At 44.6% G+C, this 15,000-nt stretch overlaps 2 protein-coding genes across 3 annotated transcripts in view; both read left to right on the forward strand.

Annotated features, from left to right (window-relative positions):
• Positions 1-642, forward strand: part of LOC120019149 (histone chaperone asf1b-B-like) — a 9,925-nt gene extending 9,283 nt beyond the window's left edge. The window contains exon 4 of the mRNA XM_038962433.1: positions 1-642. This exon is cut by the window's left edge and continues 297 nt beyond it. The gene's annotated coding sequence lies outside the window, so the exon portion shown is untranslated.
• Positions 643-4,007: 3,365 nt separating this feature from the next.
• The window catches only part of LOC120019042 (cAMP-dependent protein kinase catalytic subunit alpha-like), a 30,205-nt gene continuing 19,212 nt past the window's right edge, over positions 4,008-15,000 (forward strand). The window contains exons 1-2 of one of the 2 annotated variants that reach the window (XM_038962277.1): positions 4,008-4,690; positions 12,136-12,197. In XM_038962277.1, coding sequence (XP_038818205.1) covers positions 4,645-4,690; positions 12,136-12,197 — 108 coding nt within the window. In that variant the 5' untranslated portion in view covers positions 4,008-4,644. The remainder of the gene's footprint in view (positions 4,691-12,135; positions 12,198-15,000) is intronic. The other variant, XM_038962269.1, reaches the window with a different exon arrangement.

The raw sequence follows: 15,000 nt of genomic DNA on the forward strand, positions 1-15,000 counted from the left end.
CTGTAGGGTATACGGTCTCCCTCCTTCACACAGCAACACCTCTCTCTGTCTCCACTGGCACACTATTCCCTCCATAGTGCACCTCCTTTTTAAACAGGGCCCTCTGCTCCAATGTAGTGCACTATCACAGAACAAGGTGCCATGTCAGACTCCTGATCCAAAAAGTCCTGTCCAACCAATCCCCGATCTGGGATTACTTCCAGGAAGGTAGGCCTCTAGAGGGAGACTGTTGAGCCTCACCCTACAGGGCGACTCCAGGACTGTTCAGGCCTCAATTCCATTTCCATTCAGGAAGTACTCTAACTCCAATTCACATCAAGGCTTTTCAATGAAGAATAATGTAGAATTGGAATTTGTTTTACTTAACGAATAGAATTCAAAAGGACTTGATCCCAAACCTGGTTATGTGTCCCAAATGTCAGTCTGTTCCCTACATAGTGCACTACTTTTGACTAGAGTTGTCCGGGGCCCATAGGGCTGTTGTCAGAAGTAGGGCACTATGTAGGGGATAGGGTACCATTTGGGAGGCAACATGCGTTGTAGTTGGGGGAGGGGTTTGTTTGTCAGTCATGTGACTGTTGTTATTTTACTGTATATACCTTTGATTCATTAGCACTTAAGAGATGTCATGTTTTTTTTTTGTATTTTGTTTTGCATTGTAATATTTGTGACAATGAAAGTAATAATAATAAACGTGTTGTTTTTAAAAGGTGTGTGTAGTGAGTGTATTGTAAATACTGTGTGTATTGTAAATACTGTGTTATGTTTTCAACTGGAGAGGTTACATCACTGAGAAGGTGAGTGGGGGAGTAGGGGGGAGTGTGGAGAGGGGTGGAGAAGAGAGGCTTGCTAGAAGCTGTGAGCCTGACTGCTTCTCTCTCGCTGTGTTTCATTCATAAAATGCAGCAGGGGGAAGAGCTTCTCCACCATTTCACTATGAGACTTGCCTCATGTTGCTAAGCAACTGCATCGGAGGGGGGTGGGGGCTCTGCTCATTCTTATCCCTCTTGAATGAACCATTCCTCCATCCCAATGTTCAGTGATCCTGTCTTCTCCCTCTGCACCCCCTCCATTCCTCCATCCCAATGTTCAGTGATCCTGTCTCTTGTCCGTCTGCACCCCCTCCATTCCTCCATCCCAATGTGTTCAGTGATCCTGTCTCTTGTCCATCTGCACCCCCTCCATCCCAATGTGTTCAGTGATCCTGTCTCTTGTCCCTCTGCACCCCCTCCATTCCTCCATCCCAATGTGTTCAGTGATCCTGTCTCTTGTCCATCTGCACCCCCTCCATCCCAATGTGTTCAGTGATCCTGTCTCTTGTCCCTCTGCACCCCCTCCATTCCTCCATCCCAATGTGTTCAGTGATCCTGTCTCTTGTCCCTCTGCACCCCCTCCATTCCTCCATCCCAATGTGATCCTGTCTCTTGTCCCTCTGCACCCCCTCCATTCCTCCATCCCAATGTGATCCTGTCTCTTGTCCCTCTGCACCCCCTCCATTCCTACATCCCAATGTTCAGTGATCCTGTCTTCTCCATCTGCACCCCCTCCATTCCTCCATCCCAATGTGATCCTGTCTCTTGTCCCTCTGCACCCCCTCCATTCCTCCATCCCAATGTGTTCAGTGATCCTGTCTCTTGTCCCTCTGCACCCCCTCCATTCCTCCATCCCAATGTGTTCAGTGATCCTGTCTCTTGTCTGTCTGCACCCCCTCCATTCCTCCATCCCAATGTGTTCAGTGATCCTGTCTCTTGTCTCTCTGCACCCCTCCATTCCTCCATCCCAATGTGATCCTGTCTCTTGTCTGTCTGCACCCCCTCCATTCCTCCATCCCAATGTGTTCAGTGATCCTGTCTCTTGTCCCTCTGCACCCCCTCCATTCCTCCATCCCAATGTGATCCTGTCTCTTGTCTGTCTGCACCCCCTCCATTCCTCCATCCCAATGTGTTCAGTGATCCTGTCTCTTGTCTGTCTGCACCCCCTCCATTCCTACATCCCAATGTGTTCAGTGATCCTGTCTCTTGTCTCTGCACCCCCTCCATTCCTCCATCCCAATGTGTTCAGTGATCCTGTCTCTCTGCACCCCCTCCATTCCTCCATCCCAATGTGTTCAGTGATCCTGTCTCTCTTCTCCCTCTGCACTGATCTTAGAACAAAGGATGGATCAAATCACTGTGGTAGATATTAAGATTAGTACTTTGTGTTCTTCTCATAACTGTCCAGTACCTTCAACTTAGTGCTGAGGAAGGAGAGAGGAGACCTTAGTGCTGAGGAAGGAGAGAGGAGACCTTAGTGCTGAGGAAGGAGAGATGAGACCTTAGTGCTGAGGAAAGGGGAGAGGAGACCTTAGTGCTGAGGAAGGGGAGAGGAGACCTTAGTGCTGAGGAAGGAGAGAGGAGACCTTAGTGCTGAGGAAGGAGAGAGGAGACCTTAGTGCTGAGGAAGGAGAGAGGAGACCTTAGTGCTGAGGAAGGAGAGAGGAGACCTTAGTGCTGAGGAAGGAGAGAGGAGACCTTAGTGCTGAGGAAGGAGAGAGGAGACCTTAGTGCTGAGGAAGGAGAGAGGAGACCTTAGTGCTGAGGAAGGAGAGAGGAGACCTTAGTGCTGAGGAAGGAGAGAGGAGACCTTAGTGCTGAGGAAGGAGAGAGGAGACCTTAGTGCTGAGGAAGGAGAGAGGAGACCTTAGTGCTGAGGAAGGAGAGAGGAGACCTTAGTGCTGAGGAAGGAGAGAGGAGACCTTAGTGCTGAGGAAGGAGAGAGGAGACCTTAGTGCTGAGGAAGTCGAGAGGAGACCTTAGTGCTGAGGAAGGGGAGAGGAGACCTTAGTGCTGAGGAAGGGGAGAGGAGACCTTAGTGCTGAGGAAGTCGAGAGGAGACCTTAGTGCTGAGGAAGTCGAGAGGAGACCTTAGTGCTGAGGAAGGAGAGAGGAGACCTTAGTGTTGAGGAAGGAGAGAGGAGACCTTAGTGTTGAGGAAGGAGAGAGGAGACCTTAGTGCTGAGGAAGGAGAGAGGAGACCTTCGTGCTGAGGAAGGAGAGAGGAGACCTTCGTGCTGAGGAAGGGGAGAGGAGACCTTAGTGCTGAGGAAGGAGAGAGGAGACCTTAGTGTTGAGGAAGGAGAGAGGAGACCTTAGTGCTGAGGAAGGAGAGAGGAGACCTTAGTGCTGAGGAAGGAGAGAGGAGACCTTCGTGCTGAGGAAGGGGAGAGGAGACCTTAGTGCTGAGGAAGTCGAGAGGAGACATCTGCATGCTCGTCCATCTGTTTGCAACCTCTGAAGTTGACCCCGTTTTAAGTTCAACTGTGTCCTTGACAGGGATGCGCTTGCATATATTTCCTATATTCCCAAATATATGTAGGACCACCGATATCCTTTAAAATAATCTATTGGTCCTCACTATAAGACATGAGTTATTAGCGTGTGGAGTCAGCGTTGATGCTGTTACTACAATGGAACAGAAATAATGGAAAAACTCTAGAGATTAAATTGAATGATCACTGTATCGGAAGAAACTGTTTGAAATATCTTTATCGTTCCAGTTTATTTGATCAGTTACATTTTATTGTAAATATATCCCGAGCCAGGGTACGTTTCCTCGTGCGTCGTTTGTTACACAAACAAACTGAATTTGGAAGTCCTGCCGTAGCGCGGCGGCGGCGTTACATTCATTCTGAGCAACATTCCTAAAAATAGCCCTGTCTGCTTGACGTCACTCGGCCAATCACGGATTAGTTGGGAGGGCGGGGGCAACGCGAGGCCATTCCGTCAGTCGGCCAATGGTCTTTCGCCAAACAGGGCTCGTTCCGTTAGCTCCGCCCACAAGCCGAGCCAATCAGAATCCCGCGAAAGGAGCGAATGTGGGCGTGTACATCTGCCAGTAGGAAAATAATCAGTGACGTCACTCAACGGGTTTTTGCACGTAAGAGTCGGAATCTTGGTTTTGTTGACGGACGGTAATGATCCAATCTGAGCACTTTACTAGTTTGACACACTGACAGGTGGCCAATCAGTGTCCTTCACTCCGTTATCAGTCGGGCTGGATTCAGCCAATGGGCTCTATGGATGGGCCTCGATCGTCTTTCGGCTGTAGTCGGTCACTCGCCTTGCTTCACACCGATTCTGGTGATTTCCCGAACTCATCGGGTTCGGTAAAACGACATCCTCGGAGCCGGGTTCGGGAAAGGAAAGGGGACTAGGCATCCGGCTCGGAGAGTGGCCACCTTGCACGGTGCGAAAACGGGATATTTGCGCTGGGGAGAGGCGTGGGGCCTCGATCGGCGGGGGCTGCACGGAGGGACAGGCGGGGACAGACGAACCGACCGAGTCGGGCTGGATGCGCTGGACTCGGCCCGGAGCGCTGCGGTTCCAGCCAAGCACCATACCACAGCCCAAGACAGAAAGACGAGACACGGACGTCGCTGTCTCCATTCCGGACTATAACACCATTTATTATTTTTATAACGGGTCTATACTGTAGAGAACAGGTGAGCTCACTGCCCGTCTAGACTGCAGCTGTCAAGCTATTTCAGTCCGGACCGACTGGTTTTGGGAGAACGAACGGACCGACTGCTGGACTCAGCTTGGACCGGGTCCTGGAGAGTCCAGGGCGGGTTGTGGAGCTCGGATCGCCCGCTGACGGCCTGCCATCATGGGCAACGTGCCCACGGCCAAGAAGGGGAGCGAGATGGAGAGTGGTGGGTAACATTACCGTGTCGCTCAGAAGGATCAATCTACCTGTCTGTTCACGTCTCTCTAACTGTCTCTGTGGGGGGACACCAGGCACCCCTGAAGTGTTGAGGGAATAGGCTGCTCTGGATATCCAGTATTCTATGCATACTTAAAATGGTGTAATACAAAAACATCGATCAATCATCACATTTATTTTATAAAGTCCTTTTAATATCAGTAGTTGTCACAAAGAGCTTTCCAGAAACCCAGACTAAAACACCCAAAGAGCAGGAAATACTGAGAGCAATATAGGCCTACACAGGCCTATTCATCTATAGGCCTACACATGCCTATTCATCTATAGGCCTACAGGGGCCTATTCATCTATAGCTTACTTCCATATAGCCACATTTGAGCATTCTAGAACAATACAGTTTTAGAACATTACAGTTTTAGAACAATACAGATTTAGAACAATACAGTTCTAGAGCATTACAGTTCTAGAACAATACAGATTTAGAACAATACAGATTTAGAACAATACAGATTTAGAACAATACAGTTCTAGAGCATTACAGTTCTAGAACAATACAGATTTAGAACAATACAGATTTAGAACAATACAGTTCTAGAGCATTACAGTTCTAGAACAATACAGTTTTAGAACAATACAGTTTTAGAACAATACAGTTCTAGAACCTAGATGATCTTGTGAGCAGAGTTATTATTTATGAGTCTGATTGTGGACACATAGTTTCTCACGCGAGGCTTATATCTGGTTGATGGATAAATAAAGTGACAGGTAGAAACTGAGATTATAGGCCATAATGTTCATAATGTTTGAATCCCAGACTGCCCCTTTTATATGCCTGATGTTTGAATCCCAGACTGCCCCTTTTATATGCCTGATGTTTGAATCCCAGATTGCCCCTTTTATATGCCTGATGTTTGAATCCCAGATTGCCCCTTTTATATGCCTGATGTTTGAATCCCAGATTGCCCCTTTTATATGCCTGATGTTTGAATCCCAGATTGCCCCTTTTAAATGCCTGATTCCCCCGCTGCCTTTAAGCTACTACATGTCTAGAAGTAGGCCTGATGTATTCGTTCAGGGAACAGTGTTGGAGCTGGATGTTGGCCAGTGTTCCAGACAGGTACAGTATGTTATCACCCAGCAGCACCAGCAGGACAGGGTGTCTTTTTGCAGGCCAGGTGTAAGAATGGCCACGTTGCTGTTAGATACCGTTACCAGGCGGCATGTTGGAGGCCCGGGCGCAGGCTGTAGAGCTGCAGGGCAGGTGGTGGTGGTGGGGCAGTTAGTAGAGGTGCTGACTAACAGACTGTAGACAGGAAGAGAGAGCAGTACACCCTTTCTAAAGCTCCCAGTCATTTCCTGTCTCCCTGAAGGACACACTGGGATGCTGAAACATTGGTGCTTTACCCAATCAATGACTAGCAGTGAGACTCTTGTTTTTATAGCCACATGGGTAGTTAGGTTATAACAGTTTATAATAGTTAGGTTATAACAGTTTATAATAGTTAGGTTATAACAGTTTATAATTCAGTTATAACAGTTTATAATAGTTAGGTTATAACAGTTTATACTAGTTAGGTTATAACAGTTTATAATAGTTAGGTTATAACAGTTTATAATAGTTAGGTTATAACAGTTTCTAATAGTTAGGTTATAACAGTTTATAATAGTTCAGTTATAACAGTTTATAATAGTTAGGTTATAACAGTTTATAATAGTTAGGTTATAACAGTTTATAATAGTTAGGTTATGACAGTTTATAATAGTTAGGTTATGACAGTTTATAATAGTTAGGTTATAACAGTTTATAATAGTTAGGTTATGACAGTTTATAATAGTTAGGTTATAACAGTTTATAATAGTTAGGTTATAACAGTTTATAATAGTTCAGTTATAACAGTTTATAATAGTTAGGTTATAACAGTTTATAATAGTTAGGTTATAACAGTTTATAATAGTTAGTTTATAATAGTTAGGTTATAACAGTTTATAATAGTTAGTTTATAATAGTCAGGTTATAACAGTTTATAATAGTTAGGTTATAACAGTTTATAATAGTTAGGTTATAACAGTTTATAATAGTTAGGTTATGACAGTTTATAATAGTTAGGTTATAACAGTTTATAATAATTAGGTTATAACAGTTTATAATAGTTAGGTTAGAACAGTTTATAATTGTTAGGTTATAACAGTTTATAATAGTTGCTTATAATGAGTCTTTCCTGAGCCAACTGTATAGTGAGGATACTGTATAGTGAGGATACTGTATAGTGAGGATACTGTATAGTGGAGGATACTGTATAGTGGAGGATACTGTATAGTGAGGATACTGTATAGTGAGGATACTGTATAGTGGAGGATACTGTATAGTGGAGGATACTGTATAGTGAGGGATACTGCATAGTGTAGGATACTGTATCGTGGAGGATACTGTATAGTGAGGATACTGTATAGTGTAGGATACTGTATAGTGGAGGATACTGTATAGTGGAGGATACTGTATAGTGAGGATACTGTATAGTGGAGGATACTGTATAGTGAGGATACTGTATAGTGGAGGATACTGTATAGTGGAGGATACTGTATGGTGAGGATACTGTATAGTGGAGGATACTGTATAGTGAGGATACTGTATGGTGAGGATACTGTATAGTGGAGGATACTGTATGGTGAGGATACTGTATAGTGGAGGATACTGTATAGTGAGGATACTGTATAGTGGAGGATACTGTATAGTGGAGGATACTGTATGGTGAGGATACTGTATAGTGAGGATACTGTATAGTGAGGATACTGTATAGTGGAGGATACTGTATAGTGGAGGATACTGTATGGTGAGGATACTGTATAGTGGAGGATACTGTATAGTGAGGATACTGTATAGTGGAGGATACTGTATAGTGAGGATACTGTATAGTGGAGGATACTGTATAGTGAGGATACTGTATAGTGAGGATAGTGTATAGTGGAGGATACTGTATAGTGAGGATACTGTATAGTGGAGGATACTGTATAGTGAGGATAGTGTATAGTGGAGGATACTGTATAGTGGAGGATACTGTATAGTGAGGATACTGTATAGTGAGGATACTGTATAGTGGAGGATACTGTATAGTGGAGGATACTGTATAGTGAGGATACTGTATAGTGGAGGATACTGTATAGTGGAGGATACTGTATAGTGGAGGATAATGTATAGTGGAGGATACTGTATAGTGGAGGATACTGTATGGTGAGGATACTGTATAGTGGAGGATACTGTATAGTGAGGATACTGTATAGTGGAGGATACTGTATAGTGGAGGATACTGTATAGTGAGGATAGTGTATAGTGGAGGATACTGTATAGTGGAGGATACTGTATAGTGAGGATACTGTATAGTGGAGGATACTGTATAGTGGAGGATACTGTATGGTGAGGATACTGTATAGTGGAGGATACTGTATGGTGAGGATACTGTATAGTGAGGATACTGTATAGTGGAGGATACTGTATAGTGAGGATACTGTATAGTGGAGGATACTGTATAGTGGAGGATACTGTATAGTGGAGGATACTGTATAGTGAGGATAGTGTATAGTGGAGGATACTGTATAGTGAGGATACTGTATAGTGGAGGATACTGTATAGTGAGGATACTGTATAGTGGAGGATACTGTATAGTGGAGGATACTGTATGGTGAGGATACTGTATAGTGGAGGATACTGTATAGTGAGGATACTGTATAGTGGAGGATACTGTATAGTGGAGGATACTGTATGGTGAGGATACTGTATAGTGGAGGATACTGTATAGTGGAGGATACTGTATAGTGGAGGATACTGTATAGTGAGGATAGTGTATAGTGGAGGATACTGTATAGTGGAGGATACTGTATAGTGGAGGATACTGTATAGTGAGGATACTGTATAGTGAGGATACTGTATAGTGGAGGATACTGTATAGTGAGGATACTGTATAGTGGAGGATACTGTATAGTGGAGGATACTGTATAGTGGAGGATACTGTATAGTGGAGGATACTGTAGAGTGGAGGATACTGTATAGTGAGGATACTGTATAGTGGAGGATACTGTATAGTGGAGGATACTGTATAGTGGAGGATACTGTATAGTGAGGATACTGTAGAGTGGAGGATACTGTATAGTGAGGATACTGTATAGTGGAGGATACTGTATAGTGGAGGATACTGTATAGTGGAGGATACTGTATAGTGAGGATACTGTAGAGTGGAGGATACTGTATAGTGGAGGATACTGTAGAGTGAGGATAGTGTATAGTGGAGGATACTGTATAGTGGAGGATACTGTATAGTGAGGATACTGTATAGTGAGGATACTGTATAGTGGAGGATACTGTATAGTGAGGATACTGTATAGTGAGGATACTGTATAGTGGAGGATACTGTATAGTGGAGGATACTGTATAGTGAGGATACTGTATAGTGGAGGATACTGTATAGTGAGGATAGTGTATAGTGGAGGATACTGTATAGTGAGGATACTGTATAGTGAGGATACTGTATAGTGGAGGATACTGTATAGTGGAGGATACTGTATAGTGGAGGATACTGTATAGTGAGGATACTGTATAGTGGAGGATACTGTATAGTGAGGATAGTGTATAGTGGAGGATACTGTATAGTGGAGGATACTGTATAGTGGGGGATACTGTATAGTGGAGGATACTGTATAGTGGAGGATACTGTATAGTGGAGGATAATGTAGAGTGGAGGATACTGTATAGTGAGGATACTGTATAGTGGAGGATACTGTATAGTGAGGATAATGTATAGTGGAGGATACTGTATAGTGAGGATACTGTAGAGTGGAGGATACTGTATAGTGAGGATACTGTATAGTGGAGGATACTGTATAGTGGAGGATACTGTATAGTGGAGGATACTGTATAGTGAGGATACTGTAGAGTGGAGGATACTGTATAGTGGAGGATACTGTATGGTGAGGATACTGTATAGTGAGGATACTGTATAGTGGAGGATACTGTATAGTGAGGATAGTGTATAGTGGAGGATACTGTATAGTGAGGATAGTGTATAGTGGAGGATACTGTATAGTGGAGGATACTGTATAGTGGAGGATACTGTATAGTGAGGATAGTGTATAGTGGAGGATACTGTATAGTGAGGATACTGTATAGTGGAGGATACTGTATAGTGAGGATACTGTATAGTGGAGGATACTGTATAGTGGAGGATACTGTATGGTGAGGATACTGTATAGTGGAGGATACTGTATAGTGAGGATACTGTATAGTGGAGGATACTGTATAGTGGAGGATACTGTATAGTGGAGGATACTGTATAGTGGAGGATACTGTATAGTGAGGGATACTGCATAGTGTAGGATACTGTATAGTGAGGATACTGTATAGTGAGGATACTGTATAGTGAGGATACTGTATAGTGGAGGATACTGTATAGTGAGGATACTGTATAGTGAGGATACTGTATAGTGAGGATACTGTATAGTGGAGGATACTGTATAGTGGAGGATACTGTATAGTGAGGATACTGTATAGTGGAGGATACTGTAGAGTGAGGATACTGTATAGTGGAGGATACTGTATAGTGAGGATACTGTATGGTGAGGATACTGTATAGTGGATGATACTGTATAGTGGAGGATACTGTATAGTGGAGGATACTGTATAGTGGAGGATACTGTATAGTGAGGATACTGTGTAGTGTAGGATACTGTATAGTGAGGATACTGTATAGTGGAGGATACTGTATATAGTGAGGATACTGTATAGTGGAGGATAATGTATAGTGGAGGATACTGTATAGTGAGGATACTGTATAGTGGAGGATACTGTATAGTGAGGATACTGTATGGTGGAGGATACTGTATAGTGAGGATACTGTATAGTGAGGATACTGTATGGTGAGGATACTGTATAGTGAGGATACTGTATGGTGGAGGATACTGTATAGTGGAGGATACTGTATAGTGGAGGATACTGTATAGTGGAGGATACTGTATAGTGAGGATACTGTGTAGTGTAGGATACTGTATAGTGAGGATACTGTATAGTGGAGGATACTGTATAGTGAGGATACTGTATAGTGGAGGATAATGTATAGTGGAGGATACTGTATAGTGAGGATACTGTATAGTGGAGGATACTGTATAGTGAGGATACTGTATGGTGGAGGATACTGTATAGTGAGGATACTGTATAGTGGAGGATACTGTATAGTGAGGATACTGTATGGTGGAGGATACTGTATAGTGAGGATACTGTATAGTGAGGATACTGTATAGTGGAGGATACTGTATAGTGGAGGATACTGTATGGTGAGGATACTGTATAGTGGAGGATACTGTATAGTGGAGGATACTGTATGGTGAGGATACTGTATAGTGGAGGATACTGTATAGTGAGGATACTGCATAGTGTAGGATACTGTATAGTGGAGGATACTGTATAGTGGAGGATACTGTATAGTGTAGGATACTGTATAGTGTAGGATACTGTATAGTGGAGGATACTGTGTGTGTCTGTCTATGAACCGTGAGATGTGACCATGTGCTGTCATGCTCATTTCTCCAAACCAGTTATTCTGTGTTTTCGTACTCCTGCATAGCAGAGTAGGGTACACATGGAGGATACCGTATAGTGGAGGGTACACATGTCACGCTGTGTTTTAAAATGTTTTATTTAACCTTTATTTAACTGGACAAGTCAGTTATGTACAGTATGTGTGTGTGTGTGTGTGTGTGTGTGTGTGTGTGTGTGTGTGTGTGTGTGTGTGTGTGTGTGTGTGTGTGTGTGTGTGTGTGTGTGTGTGTGTGTGTGTGTGTGTGTGTGTGTGTGTGTGTGTGTGTGACAGTTAGATGTAGCAGTAGGTCACTAATGAGACTGTGTCCTGTTGTCCAGGTGTCACCTTGTTACTGACACACACACACACACACACACTGGAGCTGAGAGAGAGAAAGCGAGAGAAAGAGGGCGGGACAGAGTGTGTAATGTTTACAGTACATTTTTTGGTTTATTTCATTTTTGTTTATTATCTATTTTACTTGCTTTGGCAATGTTAACATATGTTTCCCAGAGAGAGAGACAGACAGACAGACAGACAGACAGACAGACAGACAGACAGACAGACAGACAGACAGACAGACAGACAGACAGACAGACAGACAGTCTACAGACAGACAGACAGACAAAGAAAGAAATAGTAGAAATATATGTTGTGTGTTTTGGTCTCACTGAGAGTCACACACTGTTGGACAAACACACACACACACACATACAGGTGTACAGGCTCCTCTCAAGGACAAATTGATAACCGTGTGTGTGTGTGTGTGTGTGTGTGTGTGTGTGTGTGTGTGTGTGTGTGTGTGTGTGTGTGTGTGTGTGTGTGTGTGTGTGTGTGTGTGTGTGTGTGTGTGTGTGTGTGTGTCCAACAGTGAAGGAGTTCCTGGTTAAAGCCAAAGAGGACTTTCTCAAGAAGTGGGAGAACCCTGCACAGGTGAGTTATCTGAGGAATCAGATAGTTATATACAGTGGGGAGAACAAGTATTTGATACACTGCCAATTTTGCAGGTTTTCCTACTTACAAAGCATGTAGAGGTCTGTAATTTTTATCATAGGTACACTTCAACTGTGAGAGGCGGAATCTTAAACAAAAATCCAGAAAATCACATTGTATGATTTTTAAGTAATTAATTTGCATTTTATTGCATGACATAAGTATTTGATACATCCGAAAAGCAGAACTTAATATTTGGTACAGAAGCCTTTGTTTGCAATTACAGAGATCATACGTTTCCTGTAGTTCTTGACCAGGTTTGCACACACTGCAGCAGGGATTTTGGCCCACTCCTCCATACAGATCTTCTCCAGATCCTTCAGGTTTCGGGGCTGTCGCTGGGCAATACGGACTTTCAGCTCCCTCCAAAGATTTTCTATTGGGTTCAGGTCTGGAGACTGGCTAGGCCACTCCAGGACCTTGAGATGCTTCTTACGGAGCCACTCCTTAGTTGCCCTGGCTGTGTGTTTCGGGTTGTTGTCATGCTGGAAGACCCAGCCACGACCCATCTTCAATGCTTTTACTGAGGGAAGGAGGTTGTTGGCCAAGATCTCGCGATACATGGCCCCATCCATCCTCCCCTCAATACGGTGCAGTCGTCCTGTCCCCTTTGCAGAAAAGCATCCCCAAAGAATGATGTTTCCACGTCCAGGCTTCACGGTTGGGATGGTGTTCTTGGGGTTGTATTCATCCTTCTTCTTCCTCCAAACACGGCGAGTGGAGTTTAGACCAAAAAGCTCTATTTTTGTCTCATCAGACCACATGACCTTCTCCCATTCCTCCTCTGGATCATCCAGATGGTCATTGGCAATTTTCAGACGGGCCTGGACATGCGCTGGCTTGAGCAGGGGGACCTTGCGTGCACTGCAGGATTTTAATCCATGACGGCGTAGTGTGTTACTAATGGTTTACTTTGAGACTGTGGTCCCAGCTCTCTTCAGGTCATTGACCAGGTCCTGCCGTGTAGTTCTGGGCTAATCCCTCACCTTCCTCATGATCATTGATGCCCCACGAGGTGAGATCTTGCATGGAGCCCCAGACCGAGGGTGATTGACCGTCATCTTGAACTTCTTCCATTTTCTAATAATTGCGCCAACAGTTGTTGCCTTCTCACCAAGCTGCTTGCCTATTGTCCTGTAGCCCATCCCAGCCTTGTGCAGGTCTACAATTTTATCCCTGATGTCCTTACACAGCTCTCTGGTCTTGGCCATTGTGGAGAGGTTGGAGTCTGTTTGATTGAGTGTGTGGACAGGTGTCTTTTTTACAGGTAACGAGTTCAAACAGGTGCAGTTAATACAGGTAATGAGTGGAGAACAGGAGGGCTTCTTAAAGAAAAACTAACAGGTCTGTGAGAGCCGGAATTCTTACTGGTTGGTAGGTGATCAAATACTTATGTCATGCAATAAAATGCAAATTAATTACTTAAAAATCATACAATGTGATTTTCTGGATTTTTGTTTAAGATTCCGTCTCTCACAGTTGAAGTGTACCTATGATAAAAATTACAGACCTCTACATGTTTTGTAAGTAGGAAAACCTGCAAAATTGGCAGTGTATCAAATACTTGTTCTCCCCACTGTATATGTGTGTGTGTGAGAGAGAGACAGAGAGACTTATTTCCCTCAGATTACACAGATCCACAAAGAATTCGAAAACAAACCCAATTCTGATAAACTCTCATATCTACTGGGTGAAATACCACAGTGTGCCATCACAGCAGCAAGATGTGTGACCTGTTGCCACAAGAAAAGGTCAACCAGTGAAGAACAAACACCATTGTAAATACAACCCATATTTATGTTAATTTATTTTCCCTTTTGTACTTTAACCAGTTGTACATCGTTACAACACTGTATATAGACATAATATGACATTTGTAATGTCTTTATTCTTTTGGATCTTTTGTGAGTGTAATGTTTACTGTAAATTTTTATTGTTTATTTCACTTTTGTTTATTATCTATTTCACTTGCTTTGGCAATGTTAACATATATAAATAAAGGCAATAAAGTCCTTAAGTTGAAATGTACATTGAGTTGAGAGAGAAACTGGATAACTGATTCTTGTCATATCTGAATAAGGAAATTCTGCTCGTGTGGCAATACTTGAATGTGGAAATTCTGCGCACGCCTGCCCGCCCACCCGCCCGTGTGTGTTACTGCGCCCATCTGCCCGCCCACCCGCCCGCGTGTGTTACTGCGCCCATCTGCCCGCCCACCCGCCCGTGTGTGTTACTGCGCCCACCTGCCCGCCCACCCGCCCGTGTGTGTTACTGCGCCTGCCTGCCCGCCCGTGTGTGTTACTGCGCCTGCCTGCCCGCCCGTGTGTGTTACTGCGCCCGTCTGCCCGCCCGTGTGTGTTACTGCGCCCGTCGGCCCGCCCGTGTGTGTTACTGCGCCCATCTGCCCGCCCACCCGCCCGTGTGTGTTACTGCGCCCATCTGCCCGCCCACCCGCCCGTGTGTGTTACTGCGCCCATCTGCCCGCCCACCCGCCCGTGTGTGTTACTGCGCCCATCTGCCCGCCCACCCGCCCGTGTGTGTTACTGCGCCCATCTGCCTGCCTGCCCGCCCGTGTGTGTTACTGCGCCCGCCTGCCCGCCCGTGTGTGTTACTGCGCCCATCTGCCCGCCCACCCGCCCGTGTGTGTTACTGCGCCCACCCACCCGTGTGTGTTACTGCGCCTGCCCGCCCGTGTGTGTTACTGCGCCCACCTGCCCGCCCGTGTGTGTTACTGCGCCCACCT

The sequence above is a fragment of the Salvelinus namaycush genome, chromosome 2 (genome assembly GCF_016432855.1).
Source record: "Salvelinus namaycush isolate Seneca chromosome 2, SaNama_1.0, whole genome shotgun sequence".
Classification (NCBI taxonomy): Eukaryota; Metazoa; Chordata; class Actinopteri; order Salmoniformes; family Salmonidae; genus Salvelinus; species Salvelinus namaycush.